This window comes from Heterodontus francisci, chromosome 5, assembly GCF_036365525.1.
Source record: "Heterodontus francisci isolate sHetFra1 chromosome 5, sHetFra1.hap1, whole genome shotgun sequence".
Classification (NCBI taxonomy): Eukaryota; Metazoa; Chordata; class Chondrichthyes; order Heterodontiformes; family Heterodontidae; genus Heterodontus; species Heterodontus francisci.
In genome coordinates, this window is record NC_090375.1 from 4,177,207 (window position 1) to 4,196,768 (window position 19,562).

Here is a 19,562-nt window from a genome sequence, read left to right on the forward strand (position 1 = left end):
GGCAGAACCCAAATTGAGCGTCACTGAGCAGGTTATTGCTAAGCAAGTGCCGCTTGACAGCACTGTCGAAGACACCTTCCATCTCTTTACTGATGATCGAGAGTAGACTGATGGGGCAGTAATTGGCTGGGTTGGACTTGCCCTGGTTTTTGTGTTCGGGACATACCTGGGCAATTTTCTACATTGCCAGGTAGATGCCAGTGTTGTCGCTGTACTGGGACAGCTTGGCTCGGGGGCGTGACATTTTCTGGGGCACAGGTCTTCTGTACTATTGCTGGAATGTTGTCAGGGCCCATAGCCTTTGCAGTATCCAGTGCCTTCAGTCATTTCTTGATGTCACGCATAGTGAACTGAATTGGCTAAATACTGGCATCTGTGATGCTGGGGACTTCAGGAGGAGGCCGAGATGGATCATCAACTCGGCACTTCTGGCTGAAGATTGTTGCAAATGCTTCAGCCTTATCTTCTGCACTGATGTGCTGGGCTCCCCCATCATTGAGGATGAATCATAGAAAGTTTAAGGCACAGAAAGAGGGCACTTGGCCCATCATTTCTGTGCCAGCCGAAAAACAATCCACCTATACTAATCCCACCTTCCAGCATTTGGTCCGTAACCCTGCAGCTAACTGCAGTAGAGGTGCACATCCAGGCTCCTTTGAATGAGTTGAGGGTCTCTGCCTCAACTACCCTTTCAGGCAGTGAGTTCCAGACCACCATCACCCTTTGGGTGAAAAAGTTTTTCCTCATCTCCCCTCTAATATTTCTACCAATCACTTTAAATCTATGCCCCCTCGTCACTGACCTCTCTGCTAAGGTGAATAGACCCTTCACCTCCACTCTATCCAAGCCCCTCAAAATTTTGTCCATTTCAATCAGATCCCCCTCAGCCTTCTCTGTTCCAAGGAGAACAACCCCAGTCTATCCAATCTTTCCTCATAGCTGCATTTTTCCAGTCCTGGCAACATCTTCGTAAATCTCCTCTGTACCCTCTCTAGTGCAATTACATCCTTTCTGTAATGAGGTGACCTGAACTGCACACAGTACTCAAATTGTGGCCTAACCAATACAGTTCCAGCATAACCTCCCTGCTTCCCTGCTCTAATATCCTTTACCTCGGCTAATAAAGGAAAGGATTCCATCTGCCTTCTTAACTACTGTATCGACCTGTCCTGCTACCTTCAGGGATCTGTGGACATTCACTCCAAGGTCCCTCACTTCCTCTACACTTCTCAGTATTTTCCCATTAATTGTGTATTCTGTTGCCTTGTTTGACCTCCCTAAATGCATCACCTCACACTTCTCCAAGTTGAAATCCATTTGCCACTTTTCTGCCCATCTGACCAGACCATCAATATCTTCCTTCAGCCTACAGCTATCCTCCTCGCTATCTACCACACGGTCAATCATTGTGTCGTCCGCAAACTTCTTGATCGTGCCCCCTACATTTACATCCAAGTCGTTAATATACATCACAAAAAGCAGGGGACCCAGTACTGAGCACTGCGGAACACCACTGGAAACAGTCCTCCAGTCGCTAAAACACCCATCAACAATTACCCTTTGTTTCCCGCTACTGAGCCAATTTTGTATCCACATTGCTGCATTTCCCTGGATCCCATGGGATTTTATTTTTTTAACCAGTCTGCCATGTGGCACCTTGTCAAAAGCCTTGCTAAAATCCATGTAAACCATATCAACTGCACTACCCTCATCCATCTTCCTTGTTACTTCTTCAAAAAATTCGATCAAGTTCGTCAAACAAGATCTTCCCTTAACAAATCCATGCTGTCTATCCTTGATTAACCTGTGCCTTTCTAAGTGACAGTTTATCCTGTCTCTCAGAATAGATTCCAATAATTTGCCCACTACTGAGGTTAGACTGACTGGCCTGTAATTATTCGGTCTATCCTTCACTCCCTTCTTAAGCAGAGGTACGTAAGCAATTCTCCAATCCTCTGGCACCACACCTGTATCCAGTGAGGACTGAAAAATGATGGTCAGACCCTCTGCAATTTTCTCTCTTGCTTCTTTTATCTGCCTAGGATACATTTCATCTGGCCCTAGTGATTTATCAACTTTCAAGGATGCCTTTCGCATTAATACTTCCTCTCTCCCTATGTTTATCACATCAAATACTTCACACTCTTCTTCCTTAACTGCAATATCTGCATTGTTCCCCTCTGATATGAAGACAGACGCAAAGTATTCATTAAGAACCTTACCAATATCTTCCGCTCCTTACACATAGGTTACCATTTTGGTCTTTTATGGGCCCTACTCTCTCCTTAGTTATCCTCTTACTCATAATGTATTGATAAAACATCTTTAGGTTCAGCTTGATTTTGCTTGGCAATATTATTTCATGCCCTCTCTTTGCTTTCCTAATTTCCTTTTTGATTTTACCCCTGCACTTTCTATACTCCTCTCGGCTTTCTGTAGTATTGACTTCTTGGTGTCGGACATAAGCTTTCCTTTTCTGCCTTATCTTACCCTGTAGGCTCGTTGACAACCACAGGGCTCTAGATTTAGGTGCCACACCCTTTTTCTTTATGGAAACAGGTTTACCCTGAACCCCTTGAATCTCCCCTTTGAATGCCTCCCACTGTTCAAGTAGCTGTTTCCAGTCCACTTTCACTAAATCACTCCTCAGTTTAGTAAAATTAGCCTTGCCCCAATTGAGAATTCTAACTCCTGTTGTTTCTCGGTCTTTTTCCATAGTTATGTTAAAATTAACTGAATTATGATCACTACCCCCAAAATGCTCTCCCCTGCCCCCGCCCCCTTCCACCTGCCCAGCTTTATTTCCTAAAACTAAGTCTAAAACTGCACCCTCTCTTGTTGGACTTCCTACATACTGGCCAAAAAAGTTCTGAATGCACCTTAAGAATTCTCCGCCCTCAATTCCTTTCACACTAAAACTAACCCAGTTAATATTGGGGTAGTTAAAATCCCCTACTATTACTGCCCTATTGTTCTTGCACTTCTCAGAGATTTGCTTACATATCTGCTCGTCTATCTCCCTCTGACTGTTTGGGGGTCTATAGTACACGACCAGCAGTGTGACTGCCCTTTTTTTGTTCCTTAACTCAATCCATATGGCCTCATTTGATGAACCTTCCAACATATTATCCCTCCTCACAGCTGTAATAGTTTCCTTAACCAAAATTGCCACTCCCCCTCCTTTCTTATCCCCCTCCCTATCACGTCTGAAAATCCTGTAACCAGGAATGTTGAGCTGCCATTCCTGTCCCTCCTTCAGCCATGTTTCTGTAATAGCTATGATATCAGACTGCCACGTGTCTATCTGTGCCCTCAGCTCATCTGTTTTATTTGCTATACTCCTTGCATTGAAATATATACCCTTCAGCACTGCCAAACTCCTTTTTTATTTTCTGACGCTCGTTTCCTCTGTCTTCCAGACTCATCCATTAATTTTACGCCTTCCATTTTAATTTCTGATTTTGTCCCAACTGAGTCGACCCTCAGGTCCCCATCCCCCTGCCAAACTAGTTTAAACCCTCCCCAACAGCACTAGCAAAACGTCCCGCAAGGAACTCCGTCCCGGCCTGTACAGGTCTCATCCCCCCCAGAGCCGGTCCCAATGTCCCAGGAATCTGAAGCCCTCCCTCCCGCACCATCTTTCCAGACACACATTCATCTCTCTTATCCTTCTATTTCTTTCTCACTTGTGCGTGGCATAGGGTGTAATCCAGAGATTACTATTTTTGAGGTCTGCTTGCTAATTTCTTACCTAGCTCCCTAAATCCTGACTGCAAGACCACATCCCTCTTTCTACTTATGTCGTTGGTGCCAATGGGGACCACGACTGCTGGCTGTTCAGCCTCCCCCTTCAGGGTGCTCTGCAGTCGCTCAGTGACATTCTTGACCCTGGAACCAGGGAGGCAACATACCAACCTGGATTCACGTCTGTGGCCACAGAAACGCCTGTCTGTAACCTTGACTATTGAATCACCGATCACTACGATCAGTATCGTAATCTGCACTGATTATTGCGGGCATGAAGAACACTGGACAGTTCACGCCTTCTGGCGATTATCATTCTTTCTGGTGTTGTTTGGACTGGAGGCAGGTATCCAATCATGTTCCACAGGAGTCAGTGTTAGGACTCCTGCTTTTCCTGATATATAAGCACTGATCAAAGTGCCAAAACCTGCTGGATGTATGTGATATATACAGACAGGGGTCTTTCTGCATGACACCCGGGTTAATCAATTAGAGTCATAGAGTTATACAGCACAGAAACAGGCCCTTCGGTCCATCGTGTCTGTGCCGGCCATCAAGCACCTAACTATTCTAATTCCATTTTCTAGCTCTTGGCCAGTAGCCTTGTATGCTATGGTGTTTCAAGTGCTCATCTAAATACTTCTTAAATGACGTGAGGGTTCCTGCTTCAACCACCTCTTCAGGCAGTGTGTTCCAGATTCCAACCACCCTCTGGGTGAAAAGATTTATCCTAGAACATAGAACATTACAGCGCAGTACAGGCCCTTCAGCCCTCGATGTTGCGCCGACCTGTGAAACCATCTGACCGACACTATTCCATTTTCATCCATATGTCTATCCAATGACCAGTTAAATACCCTTAAAGTTGGCGAGTCTACTACTGTTGCAGGCAGGGCGTTCCACGCCCCTACTACTCTCTGTGTAATTCAATACCTTTATTTCCGGCCAGTCTTTGTCCTTTTCCATAACTACCTTAAATCTTACAGAGTTTTGGTCGCTATCCCAGAAATGCTCCCCCACTGACACTTCTACCACTTGTCCAGCTTCATCCCTAGGTTTAGGTCCAGTACTGCCCCTTCTCTTGTCGGACTTTCAACGTACTGGATGCTTTTTAAGAATTCTGCCCCTTTTAAGCCTTTTGCACTAAGACTGTCCCAGTTAATATTGGGGAAGTTGAAATCCCCTGCTATTATTACCCTATTATTTTTATACCTCTCTGTGATTTACCTACATATCTGCTCCTCTATCTCTCCCTGAGTGTTTGGAGGCCTGTAGTACACTCCCAGCCAAGTGACTACCCACTTTTTGTTTTCAAGTTCTACCCATATGGCCTCATTTGAGGAACCATCTCGGAACCTTCTTGGAGCTCGGTGACCAGTGGTGTTCCGCAGGGACCTGTTCTGGGACCTCTGCTCTTTGTTATTTTTATAAATGACTTGGATGAGGAAGTGGAAGGCTGGGTTAGCAAGTTTGCTGATGACACGAAGGTTGCTGGAGTTGTGGATAGTGTGGAAGGCTGTTGTAGGTTGCAACGGGACATTGACAGGATGCAGAGCTGGGCTGAGAAGTGGCAGATGGATTTCAACCTGGAAAAGTGTGAAGTGATTCATTTTGGAAGGTCGAATTTGAATGCAGAATACAGGCTTAAAGACAGGATTCTTGGTAGCGTGGAGGAACAGAGGGATCTTGGGGTCCATGTCCATAGATCGCTCAAAGTTGCCACCCAAGTTGATAGGGTTGTTAAGAAGGCGTATGGTGTGTTGGCTTTCATTAACAGGGGGATTGAGTTTAAGAGCCGCGAGGTTATGCTGCAGCTCTATAAGGCCCTAGTTCGACCACACTTGGAATATTGTGTTCAGTTCTGGTCGCCTCATTATAGGAAGGATGTGGAAGCTTTAGAGAGGGTGCAGAGGAGATTTACCAGGATGCTGCCTGGACTGGAGGGCATGTCCCACGAAGAAAGATTGAGGGAGCTGGGGCTTTTCCCATTGGAGCGAAGAAGGATGAGAGGTGACTTGATAGAGGGGTACAAGATGATGAGAGGCATAGATAGAGTGGATAGCCAGAGACTTTTTCCCAGGGTGGAAAGGGCTATCACCAGGGGGCATAATTTTAAGGTGATTGGAGGAAGGTTTCGGGGAGATGTCAGAGGTAGGTTCTTTACACAGAGAGTGGTGGGTGCATGGAATGCGCTGCCAGCGGTGGTAGTAGAAGCAGATACATTAGGGGCATTTAAGCGACTCTTGGATAGGTACATGGATGATATTAGAATGAAGAGTAGGTAGTTAGTTTGATCTTAGAGTAGGTTAAAGGGTCGGCACAACATCATGGGCCGAAGGGCCTGTACTGTGCTGTTCTATGTTCTATATCATCTCCACTTACTGCAGTAATTGACTCCTTGATCAACAGGGCAATGCCACCTCTTCTGTTACACCAACCCCCCCATCCCCTGTCTTCCCTGAAGATTCTATACCCTGGAATACTGAGCTGCCAGTCCTGCCCCTCCCTCAATCATGTCTCTGTGATAGCAAAAATATCATAATCCCATATGCTAATCAATGCCCTCAATTCATCTGCCTTACTAGTAAGACTCCTTGCATTAAGATAGATGCAATCCAGCATTGCATTTTTCACTTGTGCCTTAACAGGTCTATATCTGTCCCGTTCTGGTTCAGGTGCAACCCGTCCAACTTGTACAGGTCCCACCTTTGCCAGAAACAGACCCAGTGATCCAGGAACCTAAAGCCCTCCCTTCTGCACCATCTCCTCAGCCACGCATTCATCTGCTCTATCCTCCTATTCCTATACTCACCAGCACGTGGCACCGGGAGTAATCCAGAGATTACAATCTTTGAGATCTTGCTTTTTAATCTGCTACCTAGCTCCCTAAATTCTTGTTGCAGGACCTCATCCCTCTTTCTACCTGTGTCGTTGGTACCAATGTGTACCACGATCTCTGACTGCTCACCCTCCCCCTTCAGAATGTCCTGCAGCTGCTCCGAGACATCGTTGACCCTAGCACCAGGGAGGCAACATACCATCCTGCAGTATCATTTGTGGCCACAGAAACGCCTGTTGCCCTTACAATTGAATCTCCCATCAGTATGGCTCTCCCACTCTTTTTCACGCCCTCCTGTGCAGGCTCGATGGACTGAATGGCGTACTCCTGCTTCTATTTGCTATGATCCTATGATAAAACCCCATCTGGTTCATCAGTGCCCTTTAGGGAAGGAAATCTGCCATCCTTACCTGGTCTGGCCTACATGTGACTCCAGACCCACAGCAATTTTTTTGACTCTTCACTGCCCTCTGAAATGGCCTAACAAGCCACTCAGTTCAACGGCAATTAGAGATGGGCAACAAATGCTGGCCTTGCCAGCGATGCCAACATCCCATGTAGGAATTTTTAAAAACTGTGTTACCGTATTCCCCCTAAAATACTGCACTGTGTGAGTGAACACACGCACACACCCTAATACATGACATTTACTGGACACACACATCCCTAATATACCACACTGTTAGTGTACACACACCACCAATATGCCACATTGTTACTGTACACACTGTCAAAAGACTGCACTGTTTTACTGTACACACTCCTAATATACCATACTGTTACTGTACAAATCCAAATATAACACTGTTAATGCAAACACCCAGAATATACCACAATGTTAGTGTACACACTCCTAATATATCACAGTGTGTTCGCAAGAACACAAGAAATAGGAGCAGGAGTAGACCATATGGCCCATCGAGCCTGCTCCGCCATTCAATACGATCATGGCTAATCTTGGGCTTCAATTCCACTTTCCTGCCCACTCGCCATATCCCTTGATTCCCTGAAAGACCAAACATCTATCTATCCCAGCCTGAAATGTATTCAATTATGGAGCATCCACAACCCTCTGGGTAGAGAATTCCAAAGATTCACAACCCTTTGAGTGAAGTAATTTCCCCTCATTTCAGTCCTAAATGATTGACCCCTTATCCTGAGACAGTGCCCCTGCAATTGAGATTCCCTGAGCAGCCGAAACAATCTCTCTGTGTCTACCCTATCCAGTCCCTTTAGAATCTTGTTTCTTTCAATGAGATCCCCTCTCATTCTTCTGAACTCCAGAGAATACAGGCCCAATTTATTCAGCCTCTCATCATAGGGGAGGCAATGGCATCGTGGTATTGTCACTGGACGAGTAACCCAGAGACCCAGAGTATTGCTCTGGGGACATGGGTTTGAATCCCACCACAGCAGAAGGTGGAATTTGAATTCAATTATTAAATCTGGAATTAAAAAGCTAGTCTATAACAAAACAAAGAACAAAGAACAGTACAGCACAGGAACAGGCCATTCGGCCCTCCAAGCCTGCGCCGATCTTGATGCCTGCCGAAACTAAAACCGTCTGCACTTCCGGGGCCCGTATCCCTCTATTCCCATCCTATTCATGTATTTGTCAAGATGCCTCTTAAACGTCGCTATCGTATCTGCTTCCACTACCTCCCCCGGCAGCAAGTTCCAGGCACTCACCACCCTCTGTGTAAAGAACTTGCCTCGCACATCCCCTCTAAACATTGCCCCTCTCACCTTAAACCCATGTCCCCTAGTAACTGACTCTTCCACCCTGGGAAAAAGCTTCTGACTATCCACTCTGTCTATGCCGCTCATAACTTTGTAAACCTCAATCATGTCGTCCCTCCACCTCCGTCGTTCCAGTGAAAACAATCCGAATTTATCCAACCTCTCCTCATAGCTAATGCCCTCCAGTCCAGGCAACATCCTGGTAAACCTCTTCTGCACCCTCTCCAAAGCCTCCACGTCCTTCTGGTAATGTGGCAACCAGAATTGCACGCAATATTCTAAGTAATATTGGCCAAGAAACCATTGTCGATTGTTGTCAAAACTGATCTGGTTCACTAATGTCCTTTTGGGAAGGAAATCTGCTATCCTTCTCTGGTTTGGCCTACATGTGACTCCAGATCCACAATAATGTTCCCATAGTAATGTTGACTCTAAAATGGCCGAGCAAGCCACTCAGTTGTAGCTAACCACTACAAAGTCAATAAAGAACGAAACTGGATGGACAACCCGACATCGACCTAGGCACTGGAAACGACAACAGCAAACCTAGACCTGTCGACCCTGCTAAGTCCTCCTTACTAACATCTGGGGGCTTGTGCCAAAGTTAGGAGAGCTGTCCCACAGACTAGTCAAGCAACAGCCTGACATAGTCATACTCACCAAATCATACCTTACAAACAATGTCCCAGACACTGCCATCACCATCCCCGGGTATGTCCTGTCCCATCGGCAGGACAGACCCAGAAGAGGTGGCGGGACAGTGGTCTACAGTAGGGAGGGAGTTGCCCTGGGAATCCTCAACATCGACTCTGGACCCCATGAAGTCTCAGGGCATCAGGTAAAACATGGACAAGGAAACCTCCTGCTGAATACCACCTTCTGCCCTCCCTCAGCTGATGAGTCAGTACTCCTCCATGTTGAACACCACTTGGAGGAAGTACTGAGGGTGGCAAGGACACAGAATGTACTCTGGGTGGGGGGCTTCAATTTCCATCACCAGGAGTGGCTCGGTAGCACCACTACTGACCGAGCTGGCCGAGTCCTAAAGGACATAGCTGCTAGACTGGGTCTGCGGCAGGTAGTGAGGGAACCAACAGGAGGGAAAAACATACTTGACCTCGTCTTCACCAATCTGCTTGCTGCAGATGCATCTGTCCGTGACAGTATTGGTAGGAGTGACCACCGCACAGTCCTTGTGGAGACGAAGTCCCGTCTTCACATTGAGGATACCCTCCACCATGTCGTGTGGTACTACCACCACGCTAAATGGGATCGATTAAGAACAGATCTAGCAACTCAAAACCAGGCATCCATGAGGCGCTGTGGGCCATCAGCAGCAGCAGAACTGTACTCAAACACAATCTGTAACGTCATGGCCCGGCAAATCCCCCACTCTACCATTAGAATCAAGCACAGAAACCAACCCTGGTTCAATGAAGAGTGCAGGAGGGCATGCCAGGAGCAGCACCAGGCATACCTCAAAATGAGGTGTCAACCTGGTGAAGCTACAACCCAGGACTACTTGCACCCCAAACTGCATAAGCAGCATGCAATAGACAGAGCTAAGCGATCACATAACCAACGGATCAGATTTAAGTTCTGCAGTCCTGCCACGTTCAGCTGTGAATGGTGGTGGACAATTAAACAACTAACTAGAGGAGGTTGCTCCACAAATATCCCCATCCTCAATGATGGGAGAGCCCAGCACATCAGTGTGAAAGAGAAGGCTGAAGCATTTGCAATAATCTTCAGCCAGAAGTGCCGAGTTGATGATCCATCTTGCCTCCTCCTGAAGTCCCCAGCATCACAGATGCCAGACTTCAGCCAATTTGATTCACTCTGTGTGATATCAAGAAACGACTGAAGGCACTGGATACTGCAAAGATTATGGGTCATAGAGTGATAGAGTCATAGAGAGATACAGCACTGAAACAGGCCCTTCGGCCCACCGAGTCTGTGCCGACCACAACCACCCATTTATACTAATCCTACATTAATCCCATATTTCCTACCACATCCCCACCATTCTCCTACCACCTACCTATACTAGGGGCAATTTACAATGGCCAATTTACCTATCAACCTGCAAGTCTTTGGTTGTGGGAGGAAACCGGAGCACCCGGGTTCTGACATCATTCCGGCAATAGTACTGAAGACTTGTGCTCCAGAGCTTGCCACGCCCCTAGCCAAGCTGTTCCAGTACAGCTACAACACTAGCATCTACCCAGCAATGTGGAAAATTGCCCAGGTATGTCCTATACACAAAAAGGAGAACAATTCAAACCCGGCCAATTACCGCCCCATCAGTCTACTCTGAATCATCAGTAAAGTGATGAAAGGTGTCATCGACAGTGCTATCAAGCGGCACTTGCTTAGCAATAATCTGCTCAGTGACGCTCAGTTTGGGTTCTGCCAGGGTCACTCAGCTCCTGACCTCAATGCTGCCTCGGTTCAAATATGGACAAAAGAACTGAACTCAAGAGGTGAGGTGAGTGTGACTGCCCTTGACATCAAGGCAGCATTTGACTGAGTATGGCATCAAGGAGCCCTAGCAAAACTGAGGTCAGTGGGAATCAGGCAGAAAACTCTCCTTTGGTTGGAGTCATACCTAGCGCAAAGGAAGATGGTTGTGGTTGTTGGAGGTCCCAGGACATCACTGCAGGAGTTCCTCAGGGCAGTATCCTGGGACCAACCATCTTCAGCTGCTTCATCAATGATCTTCCTTCAATCATAAGATCAGAAGTGGGGATGTTTGCTTATGATTGCACAATGTTCAGCACCATTCGTGACTCCTCAGATACTGAAGCAATCCGTGTAGAAATGCAGCAAGACCTGGACAATATCCAGGCTTCGGCTGATAAGTGGCAAGTAACTTTCGCACCACACAAGTGCCAGGCAATGACCATCTCCAACAGGAGAGAATTGAACCATCTCCTCTTAACATTCAATGTCACACTATCAAAATTCTGGGGGGGTTACCATTGACCAGAAACGAACTGGAGTAGCCAGATAAATACCGTGGCTACAAAAGGGTGGCACAGTGGTTAGCATCGCAGCCTCACAGCTCCAGCAACCCAGGTTCGGTTCTGGGTACTGCCTGTGCAGAGTTTGCAAGTTCTCCCCGTGACCGTGTGGGTTTCCGCCGGGTGCTCCGGTTTCCTCCCACAGCCGAAGACTTGCAGATTTATAGTAAATTGGCCATTGTAAATTGCCCCTAGGTAGGAGAATGGTGGAGATGTGGGTGGGAATATGGGATTAATGTAGGATTAGTATAATATGGGTGGTTGTTGGTCGGCACAGACTCGGTGGGCCGAAGGGCCTGTTTCAGTGCTGTATCTCTAAATAAAGATGAATAAATAACTAACTCACCAAGGCTCCTTCAACAGCACCTTCCACAAACCCACAACCTCTACCACCTAGAAGGACAAGGGCAGCAGATGCATGGGAACACCGCCACCTGCAAGTTCCCCTCCAAGCCTTCCCCCTCCCGCCTCCAATGTAAGTATATCCTTTCTTAAATGTGAAGACCAAAACTGCACAGTATTCCAGATGTGGTCTCACCAAAACCCCGTACAATTGTAGCAATACTTCCTTATTCCTGTACTCCAATCCCCTTACAATAAAGGCCAACTTGCCATTTGCCTTCCTAATTGTTTGCTGTACCTGCACGTTAACTTTCTGCCTTCCTTGTACCAGCACACCCAAGTCTTGCTGAATACCGACACTTAGAAGTTTCACACCTTTTAAAGCAGTTTCTGCTTTTCTCTTCTTCCGACCGAAGTGAATAATTTCACACATCCCTACATTATATCCTATTTGCCATCTTGTTGCCCACTCACTTAACTTGTCTGTATCTCTTTGCAGGCTCTCTGTGTCCTCTCCACAGTTTACATGAACTCTCCCCGAATATGCCACACTGTCTTAGAGTACATGCACCCTAATATACTGCACTGTTACTGCACACACACCCTAATATTCTAGTTATTGTAAACACCCCAATATACCACGCTGTCACTGTACACATATCCAATATACTGCACTGTTACTGTACACACGCCTAATATACCACACTGTTACTGCACATACACCCAAACACACTCCCGTGTTACTGTACATATACGGCTCATACAGCAAGCTGTTACTGTATGCACACGGTTAATATACTGCACTGTTACTTTACAAACACCCCTAATATACCAGTTATTGTACACCACCCTAATATACCACCATTACTATACACACTCCCCGAATATACCACATTGTTACGAGTAAAGCACAATTGACCAAAGGCCAACTGAGAACAGATGCTATATCTGAAGTAGCAAGTCCAGCATGACTGCATTTCAAAGCACAGGTCCCCAGGAAAGCTCAAGAGACAACATGAATCAATGGAATATGAATAAGCATTCTTTCCACCCATGTGACCCTGGATCTAATTCATTCATTTAAGTTTCCTGATTGGAAAATAAAGTAAAAGCACCAGGTCCAACAGAAAACCTGAATCCAAAATAACTAAACATCCAAATAAGATTATATAGACAGCCACTCGACTCCCTCCCTCACTGCCACTCGACTCCCTCCCCCACTGCCTCTCGGCTCCCTCCCCCACTGCCACTCGACTCTCTCCCCCACTGCCACTCGACTCCCTCCCCCACTTCCACTCGACTCTCTCCCCCACTGCCACTCGACTCCCTCCCCCACTGCCACTCGACTCCCTCCCCCACTGCCACTCGACTCCCTCCCCCACTGCCACTCGACTCTCTCCCCCACTTCCACTCGACTCTCTCCCCCACTTCCACTCGACTCTCTCCCCCACTTCCACACGACTCCCTCCCCCACTGCCTCTCGACTCCCTCCCCCACTGCCTCTCGACTCCCTCCCCCACTGCCACTCGACTCCCTCCCCCACTGCCACTCGACTCCCTCCCCCACTGCCACTCGACTCCCTCCCCCACTGCCACTCGACTCCCTCCCCCACTGCCACTCGACTCTCTCCCCCACTGCCACTCGACTCTCTCCCCCACTGCCACTCGACTCTCTCCCCCACTGCCACTCGATTCCCTCCCCCACTGCCACTCGACTCCCTCACCCACTGCCTCTCGACTCCCTCCCCCACTGCCACTCGACTCCCTCCCCCACTGCCACTCGACTCCCTCCCCCACTGCCACTCGACTCCCTCCCCCACTGCCACTCGACTCTCTCACCCACTGCCACTCGACTCCCTACCCGACTGCCAATCGACTCCCTCCCCCACTGCCTCTCGACTCCCTCCCCCACTGCCACTCGACTCCTTCCCCCACTGCCACTCGACTCCCTCCCCCACTGCCACTCGACTCCCTCCCCCACTGCCACTCGACTCCCTCCCCCACCGCCACTCGACTCTCTCCCCCACCGCCACTCGACTCTCTCCCCCACTTCCACTCGACTCTCTCCCCCACTTCCACACGACTCCCTCCCCCACTGCCTCTCGACTCCCTCCCCCACTGCCACTCGACTCCCTCCCCCACTGCCACTCGACTCCCTCCCCCACTGCCACTCGACTCCCTCCCCCACTGCCACTCGACTCTCTCCCCCACTGCCACTCGACTCTCTCCCCCACTTCCACCCGACTCTCTCCCCCACTGCCACCCGACTCTCTCCCCCACTGCCACCCGACTCCCTCCCCCACTGCCACTCGACTCCCTACCCCACTGCCAATCGACTCCCTCCCCCACTGCCTCTCGACTCCTTCCCCCACTGCCTCTCGACTCCCTCCCCCACTGCCACTCGACTCCCTCCCCCACTGCCACTCGACTCCCTCACCCACTGCCACTCGACTCCCTCCCCCACTGCCACTCGACTCCCTCCCCCACTGCCACTCGACTCTCTCCCCCACTGCCACTCGACTCTCTCCCCAACTTCCACTCGACTCTCTCCCCCACGTCCACTCGACTCTCTCCCCCACTGCCACTCGACTCCCTCCCCCACTGCCACTCGACTCTCTCCCCCACTTCCACTCGACTCTCTCCCCCACTTCCACTCGACTCTCTCCCCCACTTCCACTCGACTCTCTCCCCCACTTCCACTCGACTCTCTCCCCCACTTCCACTCGACTCTCTCCCCCACTGCCACTCGACTCCCTCCCCCACTGCCACTCGACTCTCTCCCCCACTGCCACTCGACTCTCTCCCCCACTGCCACTCGACTCTCTCCCCCACTGCCACTCGACTCTCTCCCCCACTTCCACTCGACTCTCTCCCCCACTTCCACTCGACTCTCTCCCCCACTTCCACTCGACTCTCTCCCCCACTTCCACTCGACTCTCTCCCCCACTTCCACTCGACTCTCTCCCCCACTTCCACTCGACTCCCTCCCCCACTGCCACTCGACTCCCTCCCCCACTGCCACTCGACTCTCTCCCCCACTGCCACTCGACTCTCTCCCCCACTGCCACTCGACTCTCTCCCCCACGTCCACTCGACTCTCTCCCCCACTGCCACTCGACTCCCTCCCCCACTGCCACTCGACTCCCTACCCGACTGCCAATCGACTCCCTCCCCCACTGCCTCTCGACTCCCTCCCCCACTGCCACTCGACTCCCTCCCCCACTGCCTCTCGACTCTCTCCCCCACAACTGCCACTCGACTCTCTCCCCCACAACTGCCACTCGACTCTCTCCCCCACAACTGCCACTCGACTCTCTCCCCCACAACTGCCACTCGACTCCCTCCCCCACTTCCACTCGACTCTCTCCCCATTGCCTTTCGACTCCCCCCCCACTGCTAGTTCCTCTGACATGGGGGTGGAGGTCTTAGACCAGGACCAATCACCGACGGGTACTGACCCTAAACCAGCAACAATCACCAAAAGACACTAACGGGAGGAGGAGACTCCACAAATATCCCCATTCTCAATGGGAAACCCAGCACATCAGTGCAAAAATTCAAGGCTGAAGCATTTGCATCCATCTTCAGCCAGATGTACCGAGTTGATAATCCATCTCGGCCTCCTCCTGAAGTCTCCAGCATCACAGATGCCAGTGTTCAGCCAATCCCATTCACTCCATGTGATATCAAGAAACGATTGAAGGCACTGGATACTGCAAAGGCTATGGGCCCTGACAATATTCCAGCAATAGTACTGAAGACTTGTGCTCCAGAACTTTCCGCGCCCCTAGCCAAGCTGTTCCAGTACAGCTGCAACACTGGCATCTACCCGGCAATGTGGAAAATTGCCCAGGTATGTCCTGTACATAAAAAGCAGGACAAGTCCAAACCGGCCAATTACCGCCCCATCAGCCTACTCTGAATCATCAGTAAAGTGATGGAAGGCGTCATCAACAGTGCTATCAAGCGGCACTTGCTTTGCAATAACCTGCTCAGGGGGAAACGGTGGCATAGTGCTAATGTCACTGAACTAGTAATCCAGAGGCCCAGCCTAATGCCCTGGGAACACAGGTTCAAATCCCACCATGGCAGCTGGTGGAAATTAAATTCAATTAATTAATAAATTCAAATAAGAAATAAAAATGTCAAATTGAAAGCTAGTCTCAGTAACGGTGCCATGACGCTATCATGGATTGTCATAAAAACTCATCTGGTTCACTAACGTCCTTTAGGGAATGAAATCTGCCGTCCTTACCAGGTCTGGCCTACATGTGACTCCAGACCCTCTGAAATGGCCTGGCTAGCCACTCCGTTCAAGGGCAATTAGGGATGGGCAACAAATGCTGGTCTTGCCAGCGATGCTCACCTCCTATGCAAGAATTAAAAAAAAAATCACTGACACTCACTTCGAGTTCCCTCAGGGCCACTTGGCCCCTGTTTTCATTACAGCCTTGGCCCAAACATGGACAAAAGAGCTGAATGCAAGAGGTGAGGTGAGAGTGACTGCCCTTGACATCAAGGTAGCATTTGACTGAGAATGGCATCAAGGAGCCCGAGCAAAACTGAAGTCAATGGGAATCAAGGGGAAAAGTCTCCACTGGTTGGAGTCATACCTAGCGCAAAGGAAGATGGTTGTGGTTGTTGGAGGTCTATCATCTCAGTCCCAGAGTATCATTGCATGGGTTCCTCAGGGTCGTGTCCTTGGCCCAACCATCTTCAGCTGCTTCATCAATGACCTTGCCTCCATCGCAAAGTCAGAAGTGGGAATGTTCGCTGATGATTGCATAATGTTCAGCACCATTGGCGACTCCTCAGATACTGAAGCAGCCCACGTCCATATGCAGCAAGACCTGGACAATATTTAGGCTTGGGTTGTTAAGTGGCAAGCAACGTTCACGCCATACAACTGCCAGGCAATGACCATCTCCAACAAGAGAGAATCTAACCATCTCCTTTGACATTCAATGGCATTACCATCACTGAACCCCCACTATCAACACCCTGGGGGTCACCACTGACCATGAAACTGAACTGGACCAGCCACATAAAGACCGTGGCTACAAAAGCAGATCAGAGGCTGAGAATTCTGCAGCGAGTAACTCACCTCCTGCCTCCCCAAAGCCTGTGCACCATCTACAAGGCACATGTCAGGAGTGTGATGGAATACTCTCCACTTGCCTGGATGGGTGCAGCTCCAACAACACTCAAGAAGCTCGACACCATCCAGGACAAAGCAGTCCACTTGATTGGCACCCCATACACAAACATTCACTCCCTCCACCACCATGCACAGTGGCAGCAGTGTGTACCATCTGCAAGATGCACTGCAGCAACTCACCAAGGCTCCTTCAACAGCACCTTCCAAACCCGCGACCTCTACCAACTAGAAGGACAAGGGCAGCAAATGCATGGGAACACCACCACCAGCAGGTTCCCCTCCAAGCCTCACACCAGCCTGACTTGGAACTATATCGCTGTTCCTTCACTGTTGCTGGGTCAAAATCCTGGAACTCCCTTCCTAACAGAACTGTGGGTGAACCTACCCCACATGGACTGCAGCGGTTCAAGAAGGCAGCTCACCACCACCTTCTGGAGCAATCAGGGACGGGCAATAAATGCTGGCCTAGCCAATGACACTAACATCCTGTGAAAGAATTTTAAAAAACACTGACCACGCTAATCACTGACTGACACAGGCCTCAAACTGGCACCAATCTCACACCAGCACCGATTCAAAGCTCACCACATTCACCAAGTGTAAACACACCCCTATCGACAGAGTGTGCCGAAAGCACACAGAGGAAAGGCACCAGCACTTACCCTGACTACCAGCCAGTTGCAGGTTACTCCGGTCTTTGGTGAGGCCGTTGGCCTTGGGACTTGCGCTCGGAGCGTTACCTGCTGTTGCCCGCGGAGGCCTCTTACCCGGGACTTTCACCGTGGTCCGCAGCAGATCGATTTCCTTGCCGTGAACATTCTGCATGTAATCCTATCGGGCAGCAGAGAAAGAGCATTAAGAGCTATTCGTGTCCTTGAACTCCCAGCATAAATATTCAGGCATACAGCTCAGCAATCACTCTGGCACCAGGAACTCAAAGCAACACCAAATCATGATAAGGAGGCAACTTCCAGCCGTCTAACTGAAGTGTTCAAGAATTATGAAGGGATCAGCAGAACTGATCCAGACAAATCGTTCCCAATGGCCAGGGACTCAAATCCCACAGACATACATTAAAAGTCAGGAAGTTGAAAGTGAGGAGTGAAATCCAGCGGAAGTTCTTCACCCAAAGAGCAATCAACTTAACTTTATCACTGCATCAACAGAATACATGGAATCAAGAGACTACTGAGGGATACGGGGAGAAGGTGGGTCGGTGGAGTTGAGGGATATGAGGAGAAGGTGGGTAGGTGGAGTTGAGGGATATGAGGAGAAGGTGGGTAGGTGGAGTTGAGGGATATGAGGTGAAGGTGGGTAGGTGGAGTTGAGGGATATGAGGTGAAGGTGGGTAGGTGGAGTTGAGGGATATGAGGTGAAGGTGGGTAGGTGGGGTTGAGGGATATGAGGTGAAGGTGGGTAGGTGGAGTTGAGGGATATGAGGTGAAGGTGGGTAGGTGGGGTTGAGGGATATGAGGTGAAGGTGGGTAGGTGGAGTTGAGGGATGAGGAGAAGGTGGGTAGGTGGAGTTGAGGGATATGAGGAGAAGGTGGGTCGGTGGAGTTGAGGGATATGAGGAGAAGGTGGGTAGGTGGAGTTGAGGGATATGAGGTGAAGGTGGGTAGGTGGAGTTGAGGGATATGAGGAGAAGGTGGGTAGGTGGAGTTGAGGGATATGAGGAGAAGGTGGGTAGGTGGAGTTGAGGGATATGAGGTGAAGGTGGGTAGGTGGAGTTGAGGGATATGAGGTGAAGGTGGGTAGGTGGGGTTGAGGGATATGAGGTGAAGGTGGGTAGGTGGAGTTGAGGGATGAGGAGAAGGTGGGTAGGTGGAGTTGAGGGATGAGGAGAAGGTGGGTAGGTGGAGTTGAGGGATATGAGGAGAAGGTGGGTAGGTGGAGTTGAGGGATATGAGGTGAAGGTGGGTAGGTGGAGTTGAGGGATATGAGGAGAAGGTGGGTAGGTGGAGTTGAGGGATATGAGAAGGTGGGTAGGTGGAGTTGAGGGATATGAGGTGAAGGTGGGTAGGTGGAGTTGAGGGATATGAGGTGAAGGTGGGTAGGTGGGGTTGAGGGATATGAGGTGAAGGTGGGTAGGTGGAGTTGAGGGATGAGGAGAAGGTGGGTAGGTGGAGTTGAGGGATATGAGGAGAAGGTGGGTCGGTGGAGTTGAGGGATATGAGGAGAAGGTGGGTAGGTGGAGTTGAGGGATATGAGGTGAAGGTGGGTAGGTGGAGTTGAGGGATATGAGGAGAAGGTGGGTAGGTGGAGTTGAGGGATATGAGGAGAAGGTGGGTAGGTGGAGTTGAGGGATATGAGGAGAAGGTGGGTCGGTGGAGTTGAGGGATATGAGGAGAAGGTGGGTAGGTGGAGTTGAGGGATATGAGGTGAAGGTGGGTAGGTGGAGTTGAGGGATATGAGGAGAAGGTGGGTAGGTGGAGTTGAGGGATATGAGGTGAAGGTGGGTAGGTGGAGTTGAGGGATATGAGGAGAAGGTGGGTAGGTGGAGTTGAGGGATATGAGGAGAAGGTGGGTAGGTGGAGTTGAGGGATATGAGGAGAAGGTGGGTAGGTGGAGTTGAGGGATATGAGGAGAAGGTGGGTAGGCAGGGTGTTATTAAGAATAATGAAGAGAAGGATAGTAGCTGACAATGATCGGTGGATGTCCTTATTTTGTACATGTGACCCCTTGTGCTTAAATTATGAACATGGATGAAAAACTGA

At 49.5% G+C, this 19,562-nt stretch overlaps 1 protein-coding gene across 4 annotated transcripts in view; it reads right to left on the minus strand.

The window, feature by feature from the left end:
* Positions 1-19,562, minus strand: part of agap3 (ArfGAP with GTPase domain, ankyrin repeat and PH domain 3) — a 1,228,693-nt gene that overhangs the window by 374,199 nt on the left and 834,932 nt on the right. For all 4 annotated transcript variants that reach the window (XM_068031037.1, XM_068031038.1, XM_068031040.1 and 1 more), the window contains one exon: positions 17,508-17,676. In XM_068031037.1, the coding sequence (XP_067887138.1) occupies positions 17,508-17,676 (169 nt within the window). The remainder of the gene's footprint in view (positions 1-17,507; positions 17,677-19,562) is intronic.